At 38.1% G+C, this 11,753-nt stretch overlaps 1 protein-coding gene across 2 annotated transcripts in view; it reads left to right on the top strand.

The window, feature by feature from the left end:
• Positions 1-11,753, top strand: part of TOX (thymocyte selection associated high mobility group box) — a 325,561-nt gene that overhangs the window by 183,217 nt on the left and 130,591 nt on the right. For both annotated transcript variants that reach the window (XM_017871747.1, XM_017871748.1), the window contains exon 3: positions 4,505-4,747. In XM_017871747.1, the coding sequence (XP_017727236.1) occupies positions 4,505-4,747 (243 nt within the window). The remainder of the gene's footprint in view (positions 1-4,504; positions 4,748-11,753) is intronic.

The raw sequence follows: 11,753 nt of genomic DNA, 5'->3' as shown, positions 1-11,753 counted from the left end.
TTTTTTTTTTTTTTTTTTTTTTTTTTTTAAGTAGTGCTGTTGTCTCCTGGGCATCTGGGGATCATCATGGAAAGGACCAAGTGATCTTTGTTCCTAAGAGGGTTGGAGAATGAATGATCTGTAAATTCCAGGCCTCACTGTGTCTTGAGGGAAAAAAATAAGCCCAAGTCAGAAAAGGACCCTGCTGGAATAAGTGGACATGAGCACCAGATCCCCTATATCACCCAGGGATGGCCTTCACATAAGCCTTCTCTGACAATTCAGCTCCTGATCTCATCACTCATATACCTTCTTGTGGTCTAATCAGGCCTTCTCTGCTGGCCAGGCATGGGCATCAGAACTGCTGCTGTGACTTCCTTCACATGCCCCAGCAGTCGCCCAAAGGGCCCTGATGTCCTGCCTGCCATGGGGGTTAGGCTCCACAGCTTCTGACAGCCGGGGGGTCACAAACTCTCCTTTATGAATCCTCTGAAATCTGTGTGTCACTAAAGGATAGTAGGTGCCAGGCACTTCAGGGGATCAAATCAGCAGTCAGAGAGGAATTATGTTGGTCAGTTTTGCATTGTTATAAAGGAATACCTGAGACTGGGTAATTTACAAAAAAAATATGTTTAGGTGGCTCACAGTTCTGCAGGCTGTACAAGCATTGCACCAGCATCTGCTCAGCTTCTGGTGAGGCTTCAGGAAACTTCTACTGGTGGTGGAAGGTGAAGGGGGAGCAGGTGTGTCACATGGTGAGAGAAGGAGCAAGAGAGATGAGAGGAGGCACCAGGCTCTTTTTAACAGTTGGATCTGTGTGAACACGCAAGAACTCACTCGTTACTTGGTGAGGAGGGCACCAAGCCATTCATGAATGGCATGACCAAACACCTGCCAACCGCCCCTACCTCCGACACTGAGGATTAATTTCAACATGAGATTTGGAGGGGACAGGCATCCAAACTGTATCAGGGATATAGACTGCTCTGCCCAGCCTTCCTGAAGCTGCTCAAGCCTCTACTCGCCTAACAGGATATTTTTGGCCTCCGGATATTCTGTGAGATTGTTACAGACCATGTAGGTAACTGGCCTGTGCAACGTCTTGACAATAAAAGATATTTACTCAAACCCGGGAATAACAGTGTATATTCACAAACTTCGTGCCTTTAAAGAGTCATTTTAGCATTCATTTATTCATGCACCTACGCATTCACTTAGTGATTCATTTATTTAGTCATTCAACAAACATTGAACACTAATTCCAGGTAGGCAGCTTAATGGGGAAGAGGGAAAATATTGAATCATATTCTATTGTATCACATCCCCCAAAACTGCAAATTGTCTAAATTATAAAACTATTGTTAAGTTAAATGTATGTTTATTAAGTTTCTAAAAATCAAAATAAAGCTCTCATGTCATAGAAACCAATGTTGAAGAATTAGCAAATTCATTTCCACATTAAAAAAAATAAGTAATTAGCCTGGCATTGAACTTGTTGTAAGTTCTGGGACATTTTGGCATTTATGCAATTACCACTATACTTTTATATGGCATCAATCACACTGTAGTAGGCTCATGGCAAATAAGTATATCATGACTTCTAATATAAAGAACATAAACTACTAAGTAACCTTAGTAGTTAAAATTCTTGATCCACATAACTACCTATTACCAGTTAAGTTGTAGAATCTGTGGTTTTGGTATATAATTGTCTGAATTAAATACATTAATGTGTAATTACATGAAAAGAAACCATGTAGCTTAATTCAATTACAATACAATTGTTATCACTGAATGTAAAGTGATACCAATTAAACCTTCTTTTAAGCACCACAAATTAAGATTTAACTACTGAAGAAGCTCTAGAATGTAAAGTGATGGTCTACTATAGGTGGAATTTTCCCTTAGTATTTTCAGAGATTTAATGGTATTCCCAAAATTAAAAACATCTTTCTCCTTTATTGCTGGCATTAGTTGTACCTTATTCAGGAGAGTTTCTCTCTCTTTTTTTTTTTTTTTTTTTTGAGACAGAGTCTTGCTCTGTCACCCCAGGCTGCAGTGCCGTGGCACGCTCTCAGCTTACCACAACCTCCACCTCCTGGGTTCAAGCAATTCTCCTGCCTCAGCCTCCCGAGTATCTGGGACTACAGGCATGCACCACCACACCTGTCTAATTTTTGTATTTTTAATAGAGATGGGGTTTCACCATGTGACCAGGCTGGTCTCAAACTTCTGACCTCAAGTGATCTGCCCACCTCAGTCTCCCAAAGTGCTAGGATTAATAGGCATGAGCCACCGCACCCTGCCAGGAGAGTTTCAAACAGGCACTAATTAGCATCTTAAAAGATATCAACAATTCAGCATTTGCATGTTGACAAAGAGACAAATTATGAAATCTATATTCATATAGAGTAAATATTTAATTTCAGTGGGTGGGCAACGGGGTGGAATTTGGAAAAGGCAAGGCCTGATATTAATGCTAATACTATTACTTAAATTATGAAATTTTGTTTATCAAAAACAGTTGAGTGTTGGCAATTTTGTATCATTCAACCTAATAAGATAGTAGCAATTAAACTACTTTATAAATAGCATAGCAATAAAAATGCCACCTTTATGATATATTTATCCCTCATGTGTATTGAGTTGATCTTTTATTTCTGAGCCTCAATTTTTATCTTCAGGAAACTGGGGGTAATAATAGCTACACGATGGATTACTGTAATGATTAAAAGGAGACAACATAGTCAAAGACCTTGGAACAGTGCTTTAATATGAAATAGTCATCTCTCCCACCTCCCCATTAGGCATCTTTTATGCTTATATGCATACTTGTACAAGGAACCAATGGCTTAGATCTGTTAAGAGTCTAAAACATATCAGATGAGTGAGAATTTCATCAAACTTGTAATTTTGACACAGCACATACATATTTTTCACATGAGATACATATTGTTAACAGGAGAATCTGATAATACGTGATTGAACTTTTAGAGCTGATGTTTTTTTTAGCAGAACTTTAGATATTTAAGAAAAATTTTCTGCATAAGAGTCAAATTTTCCTTTCATACACCAGCTGTTTCTAACTTACATGTGCTGCTCTATGACCAGGTCTAAATTCCAGATGTTCCAAGTAGCTCTTCATTTAATCTTGTCTTCTGATGGCACCTAAACAAATACATCAAAACTTGTACAACATTTAGAAAGTGGAACTTGAAGATTTTCTTTCTGTTAGACAAGTAGACGCCATCTGGAAAAAATAACCCCAGGCACTTGGACACAGGAGCATGACGCTTATTGGCTGGACACCCAATGAATACCTTACACTACTTTCTTTGGCTCCCACCCTTGCCTGCTCATTTCAAATCTTGAACACTTGAGCAGGCGCTGGGCTGTTAGACAAGGGAATCCTTGTTCCCCATACACCCAAACACTATGAAGGCTCGCTCTTAATTTGAAAGATAAGCTTGCAAGGATTATCTGGACCGAAATGTTTCCTTTCATACTGTGACACCTGTTCTATGAAGGACTGCTATATATCACTGTGTATTTAATATTAATTGGTAACAATGTTTTATTTTTTATTTCTTCCATATATTTTTCAACATTTGCCACATCCCATTTTAAACAGGCATGTCCTCATATAATCTTTCCTTCCTGCTCCCCTCCCTCTGTTTCTATTTTATCTAATGCTAGTTTGTAAAAGAAAAAAAAAAAAAAGAAAAAAAAAACCATTATATGATAACTGCTATTTTAATTTTACTGACTGACTTTTATTCCAGAATTAGTATTATAATAATTTAGTACTATTTTGCTTTTCAAATGGGACAGAACGAATTTAAATAATTGCAATATTATTTGTCAGCTCTTAGGGAAATCAAGTAATCTTATTGGAAATCATAAAAGTATTCTTCACTTTGATTTTGAATTATAAAACCTTTATGATTAAAAATAGCTCTTAATGGCCTTTTCTTCATATATCAAACTTTCAGCAGAACTACACTTTTATGCAGCATGCTTAAGTTGCTTCTCTTCTAAGACATTTTCTTTTGTCAATTGTGAGCAGGTAGCCTTTCAAAACCCAAAAGCAATTGCCCAGAACTTCTGGAATTCATTTTTATTACATCCCATGATCTGAGCAGTAGGGAGCCCTGTGAAACATGTTTGATCAAACATTAATTTTATAAATTGCCTTCCTTCCCTACAATTCCCATGAAAAAGGTATTCAGCTAGATTAAAACTCTGGAAAATTTTAATGGGAACTTTGAAATCTGTTTGAGTTCAGCTTTTGGAAAATAAAACCACCTAATGGAAGTAGTCTTTATACCAGAAGTGGATCTGCCTTTGAGGCAATTTTCTTTCATGCATAATGATGAAATGGCAGCAGGATAATCTGAAAGTTTGAAACGTCTTTGACAAATCCATACGCTGCTTATAATAATATCTAAAGGGTCAAGTGTGTTTGATATGATGATGAAGAGCAAGAAGAGGATAATTTGCAACAATGTCATCTTGTCTTTCACAGTCCTACCCTGGTCCAAGCCTGGAAAGTGAAGACTTCAACATTCCACCAATTACTCCTCCTTCCCTCCCAGACCACTCGCTGGTGCACCTGAATGAAGTTGAGTCTGGTTACCATTCTCTGTGTCACCCCATGAACCATAATGGCCTGCTACCATTTCATCCACAAAACATGGACCTCCCTGAAATCACTGTCTCCAATATGCTGGGCCAGGACGGAACACTGCTTTCTAACTCCATTTCTGTGGTAAGAATCTGCTTACCTGTTTGTGGTGGGGGCTGAGGGATACCGTAAGCACATGGACCAAGTTCATGCGAAGGCCTGGCGTTGTGATGATAGCATTCTGAAACTGTTTCTAGCTATGGAGACAGTTCTTTAGAAATCATACACATTTCTAAAGCAATATTCTGTTTTATATTTAAGTCAAGGCAAAATCAATTAATTACTTGTGCAGTCACTCATATTTATGACCCAAAGTACTAAATACTGTTTGACACTGTATGTGTTGTCATAGAGTCAAACCAGCTTACCAGCTTTCAGAGAAAAAGTCACCTTGAAAGATGCTACCTCTCATCCAGTGGAGGATTCCTCCCCGTAAGGGAGATCCCCACATCTTCTCAACTGGAGCTGCTGCTAACCTTGATTTTCCTTCCTATTTTTGGCTCTCAAGTTCCACAAATGTATACCATAGGAAAGTAAGAAAACAATTTTCAGTTTTATTTTGGAGGTATAATTCTGATGAAAAAAAAGTATCTCCATTAAAGTGTTTCAGTCTACTGGACCTGTTGTCTAACAATTTATAATGACAACACTATGAATTCCCCTTAATTTTTCAAATTTAATAGGAATGTGTATCAACCAGCAAACTAGCAAAAAATCAAATTCTCAGGCTCTACCCAGGGGCTTCAGGGGATTGTATTTTTTACAAGCATCCCACACTTGAGAAACACTGGTTTATTATAAAATCTTTTCTTCTGATTTTTATGTCTTTTGAAACTTAATAATTTCTCTGTCTATACCCCAATAGTGGGAAAAAAAAATCAGTAGTATATGGCCAATGAGAGAGCTTTAGACCATGTCATAAAACCCTCCTCCCAGGTTAACAGCGACTTTTAATTAGCACTTTTTGGTTTTCCTTATTCAGTCACTTAACATTTCAACTAACTCTCTTGTCATTTTCATAAGTCACTGAACAGTACTGTCATTTTCACAATGAATAAATTGATTAACTTGCCAATATTATGTTGTTTCTGATTAAAAAAACACATTTCATATTATCACTTATCTAAATCATTGGGGGATAAATCTCTAACTTGAGTGATTTTACAGGAGGAATTTTCTGTTAATCATGAACATAAAGGTGGAATAAAAGTAGAGTCAAGGCTGGGTGCGGTGGCTCAAGCCTGTAATCCCAGCACTTTGGGAGGCCGAGACGGGTGGATCACAAGGTCAGGAGATCGAGACCCTCCTGGCTAACCCGGTGAAACCCCTTCTCTACTAAAAAAAAATACAAAACACTAGCCAGGCGAGGTGGCGGGCGCCTATAGTCCCAGCTACTAGGGAGGCTGAGGCAGGAGAATGGTGTGAACCCTAAAGGCGGAGCTTGCAGTGAGCTGAGATCCGGCCACTGCACTCCAGTTTGGGCGACAGAGCGAGACTCCGTCTCAAAAAAAAAAAAAAAGTAGAGTCAAAAGAAACTCCAAAGTAGTTTCTTTAGAGAATGAAACCCAGAGCCTACTGCCTAATACACAATGGTGTCTAGAATTTTTCTAAAATCTGGCAGCCATCTGGGCGGCCAAGAGGGGAGAACTCATTGGCAACACCGTCACTCAGGTTTTTAGATTATATTCCACTTGTATAGATTTAGCTTATGAGTATTAAGTATGACTCCATAAATAGAAAATGGATTTTTCTTAACAAGCTAAATGTGTAAAGCTGAAAAATGTATTTCAGTGTAGTCACCTTGAAAATCACCTGCCTGCTTCTCTTTGGGACTAAACCTTCAGATCCGATTCATGAGCCAAAGAAGGCATTCAGGTCATGCCTCTGTAGGGACCCCTGTTCCCTAGAAAGGAGAAGAAGGGGGCGGTCAGTATACATGGAAAATGCCAGTTTTGTTCTCTAGGCTTGTTCCCCATGGTGGGAATGAGATTGGGGCCATAGGAAGGATAATGAGATATTCAGTTATACAGTTCAAGCCTTTTTCCTTTATAAAATTTACCTCCTTTCTAGTAACAAATTTACCCTCCTTAGCATTTCTACATCCATCTCAATACATCTTTAAGAGACCTCACACTTAAAGAAATGCTTATGCAGTGTCAGTAACTGTGGCTCAGAGATTTTTTCCAGACTTGCTGCCCATGACAGTTACGCCATCCTCAAATGGCACATTTGGGACTGGGCTCAGTCACAGCCACAAGATAGGCCATTTCAGCTCTGTTCCCACTGTCCCTTCCTCTTTCCCTATTGGGAGCTTCTTTCTGTTCATAAAATTTCCTTATTCTGTCTGCCCACCAACACACTGTCAAAAACTAGACTTTGATAATTTTGCCTCAACATGCAGGAACTTTCAACGTTTTGCAGGGTAGAGGGGAAACAAATCCCCTATTTGGCCTAAGCTAAAGGAATGAAGCTCTGATTTGCCATTCTAGTTCTTGAAGGTGAGCCTGTTCAGGATTTTCATAGGGTGGCAAGTCTTTCCAATACCCCTCAAGCTACATTCTGGAGCTGCACGTCTACTGTGCCTCCTCACAGCACTGGTCCTAGCCTTTAATGCTGCAAGCAAAAAGCGACTCCAGCAAATACCCGTGTTGGTGAGATTGTGGGTAAGGTTCAGCACTTCCAGTGGAATGTGATGTGATGATGGAGCTCTTCTATGATCTGTGCTGTCCGACAGCAGTAGTCACTGGCTATTAAATGCAGCTGGTAGGACTGAGGGACCAATTTTTCATTTTATTTTATTTTATTTTATTTACTTTACATTTAAGTAGCCACATTCACCTAGCAGCTACTGTGTTAGACAGTATAAGTCTAGTTAATGATGTTGACTGTAGCATTAAGTCTATATTAAGCCCATTTTTTCCAAGCCAGCATGGTCTCAGAGAAAGAAGATTTGGAGATTACATTTATTGTTTCTGTTTCTCAAGGCTTGGAGATCTCTGGCTGGATTCCAGAAGCCAGAGTCTGATACACTATAAAGTTGCAGTAGAAATCTAATAAAGTTGGAAGAATCAGGAGCTATCTTTTGTCTACAATTCCTATGAGAAACAAAGAGCCTCTTCAGTTCTTGTTTTGAGCTCTCATGTGACTAGAATGCCATTCCTCAGTGTATATATTTTGAATGCTTACCATGGTCTCAATGTTTGAAAAGGCTCAAATGATTGATAAGACCTAGCTACTGTTCTTCTGAACGGTGAAAACGTAAATAGTTATGAAACAATTAGAAACATGGGGCAATTAGAGACCAAGAGAAGTGCCCAACTCAGATGTACTGGTCATGAACTCAGTAGGAACTCTTAGTTGAAAGAGATGACTGTACTCTGGTTTGGGTATAAAACTTAGTAGAAAAGGTAGGACAACAGTCACAGCTTGAAGGTGGGCTTTGATTTGGATAAACCAAGAGGAAAGAAAAGGCATGTTGGAGAGTGTTCAAAAATCAGATTGGGTATTTTGAAATGGGAGATTTGACGAAAACCTTCAAAAAGTAAAGAACTTGGCCATGTTAGGACAGATTATAAGCAGTCGCTGGTGGTTTTTACTCAAGGGTAAAAGTACTATGAAAGCAATGTTGTAGGAAAATCCTTCTGGCAATAGGACCCTGTGTCGATAGCAGCGGTAAGAGACAGGGGTTATGGAAAGCCCCTTGGGCCTGTTATCCCGATGTAGGTAAGAGGTGCCGAGGAACTATAGCAGTGTGGTGTGCCATTAAGCCATTTTTGCATCCACAAATATGTATGGATCTAAAGATGAACAACATTTTGTCTTTTCATATTTTACATTTTAAAAGCATGAAGGGATTATTTTCTTTGAAAGAAACTTTGAATATTAAATTTGCTCATCACGCTTCCTTGTAAAAACGTACTAAAACTCTTTGCTAGCAAGTTTTCTCATGGCTAATATGATCACAAAATTTAACAGCCGAGCTATGGGCTGGTTTGCCAATCATTGAAATATGTTTATGTGTAGGGACAGTTTATGTCATCAGTGCCCATTAGACAGGAATGTAGTGTCTACAGATATGAGAGCATAAATATTGCCCACCTAGAAATGACAGTGCCCCTTCCAAGATTTTCTTTCCAGGTCACCTACAGTATGAGAACAACTAATAAAAGCTAACAGTTGTAGATTCTAAATATTGATTTTGCTGTGAATTTAAAAATCCTATGAGTAGAAGCCATCCTGGGAAAATGTATGTATAGGATCAACTTTCTCTAATTATATTTTCTAAAAGCTCTTGAATGTGATCAAAGCTGAGCCTTTTGCTGTTAATATTGTGATTGTATCTTTGTGTTAGTATTTTCAAATGGTGACATTTTACTATTCGAATGGATCAAGGAAGTGAAAAATACTTAAGTTCTTGTATATTATTTATTATATATATTTAGATATCGCATAGATTTTAGATGTTATTGTGATGTTTTATATATGCATTATGAGATATGAGATATTACTTATATATCAATTATTATAATGTATGTCATTTGCTGAAATTTTGTTTTTAGATATATTTTCTTGTATCTGCCTCTGTTTCTTATGTCCACTGGCAACATAAGTGATACAGTTTCACCATCTATAAGCATTTCCTACAAATGCCTAATATAGTAGACATCAACAATTTAGTCCATAATTAAAAATCAGTATCTGAATAAGGGACTAGTATCCCAATTTTACAAATGAAAAGTGAAAGTTCAAAGTGGTTAAGTGACTTAATGGCTTAGCCAGTAAATACTCCAGCTTCCTTATCAGGAAAGTGGGGATGATATTACTAGGCCTTCCCTCACGAGGTTCAGGAAATATTTAAGATTACTCAGACCAGTAGCTGGCACATAGGAAGCATTATATAAGTGCTGGTTAAATAAAATTAGAAAAGCAAGCCTGTACAACTCTTTTGGAGAAGTTAAAATGCATAGGAAGGAAGACTTTCCAAAAGAGTTATTTATACTTTCACCCTGAATCTTCACATCTGTCAAAAAAGACTGCAATAAGCTTACTATTAGCCAAAGGAGTATTTACCTTTTACTGGGTGTCTTTATTTATCATTGTGATTCAAATTGATGTCTTTGGGCCAGAGAGCCTCGATTCAAATCCTGATGCTTCTGTGTACCAACTGTGTAACCGTGAGTAACTTTTTGTGCCTCAGTTTCACCTGTTTAATCTCATCATGTTGTAAGTATTAAAGTAGCTATTATCTGTAATGTCTGGCTAGATAGATTCAATAGGAACCTCTTTCTGATAAAAAGGTATCCAGGGTAGATATCTGTATTGCCTTCTGGAATTTATTGTAGACATATTGGGGTGCAGCATACATAGGGTGAAAGTTTTTCCCAAATTTCCCACCACTTTTTTGCATTTTCTTGTCTGTGCATTTTATTGTTAGTAGGGATTCCTGCAACTAGTTAAATTTCTGGCACTTTGAAAAAGATTCTGTTTTCCTAAAGTCCCTCTTTTCTAAGACAGGCTATAAAACAGGGTAGAATTTCTGTAAGTATATAACTGTCAAATAAGTGCCAATTAGTTCTGATTCTCTAGGTCCAAGTTAAATAGTCATTCATGACCCAATATGCAAGAGTTCCATTTTTCTCAACATTCCTCTGAGTTATTTTGATAGTGAGTAATTGATTTGTGTGCACTTCTCAGAGAGTGGAGTCTGGTTAGAAAAGCATTGAAATGAGAGCCATGGATAAGCTTGTCAATCATGGGCAAGTCACTGAACCCTCTTACCAGCAGCATTAGAGTAGATCTATACAAGACTGGGTCTACACTGAGCTTGTTGGGAGTGGGGTCGGGGGTGGGGCACAGGAGTTAGCCGGAGCAGTATTGCTTTTATTTTTATTTGCATTTCTTATAAAAGTTCCCTTGAACAAATGTTCTGCCCCCAAGAAGATGGAAAGCCCAAGACTAGTTGATCTCCGTGATCCTTTTCAGGACTAGCATTTTCCTATAATTTGTTCTCTGTCAACCACACAACTTTGATCTAGACTTTGAGACTCACTGGGTTTGTCATGTTAGTTACTTAGTAATTTTTCTTGCCATTGCTTTGGCTGTCTCAGTGTTTTAATTGCGACCCCCCACCCCCTTCAAAGTTTAATCAATTGTAAGAACCTACTGGATAGATAATTTCTTTTGACTGGAAAATGTAATCCTGCCATTAAAAAAAAAAAAAAGTGATGTTGCTTTGTGTGGATGGATAGTGTTTTCATGTTGTTCAAAGGAAACTACAGAACTATTTTAGCAGAAAGGTAGAATAAGAAAATGCCCATATTAAGTATTCATGGCTGAAGAAAAATCCTTTGATTTCTCCAAACTGAAATCAAGAGACTCTCTTCTGTTTCTCCCTACTTTGGCACATTCACCGCTGGGCTTAATCATGGATTGGTGAACGGGAAGATGCAACCTTGTATAAAGTCATCCCAGACTCTCAGCCTGGCCTATATGTGGTGATTGCTTGTTCTTTGTGCAGTCAACGGAAGCTCTTTCATACAAAGAAAAACCGTGCAAAGTTTTAGAATGGCCTCGAAGAAAGGATTCATTTAGAACCTGGACTTTTTGTAGAGTGTGCTTCCTAATGACACATTATAGAAAATTTACAATGAGGAAAGCAACAAAGGCGATTTCAATTTCTTTGAATGTGTCAAATTTCCAGTTCTGGAGTTTGAAATGGAAAAAAGATGTTAAAAGGCAATAAAACTGGGGGGTTTATTTCCCAAATGCCTTCTTTTTCCAGCGAACAAAAGCAAGCATAATGTATATACTCAGATTTATTGTCATTTTTAGCATTCAGTCATGGTACACTTTGCATTCAAAGGCCACTGTACAACTGTTTTGACAACCATCACTTTCATAGGTGCTATACAGGACTCATGAAACTGAAGCAGAAGTGTTCCTTCAGGCCTATAGGGAGTGCCACACATCAAGGAATTCAGATGTATTAGAGCAGCATGAATTTCCAATATGTTGCCATTATGGAAAAGACCACTGGCATATTGAATAATGCAGCTTTCAAAGCCAAGCAGAAAATGTGATTACAGACAAT

Source organism: Rhinopithecus bieti, unplaced genomic scaffold (genome assembly GCF_001698545.2).
Source record: "Rhinopithecus bieti isolate Rb0 unplaced genomic scaffold, ASM169854v2 scaffold_6789, whole genome shotgun sequence".
NCBI classification, from domain to species: domain Eukaryota; kingdom Metazoa; phylum Chordata; class Mammalia; order Primates; family Cercopithecidae; genus Rhinopithecus; species Rhinopithecus bieti.
The sequence above is the reverse complement of the archived record's forward strand: the minus strand, read 5'-3'. Positions and strand labels throughout refer to the sequence as shown.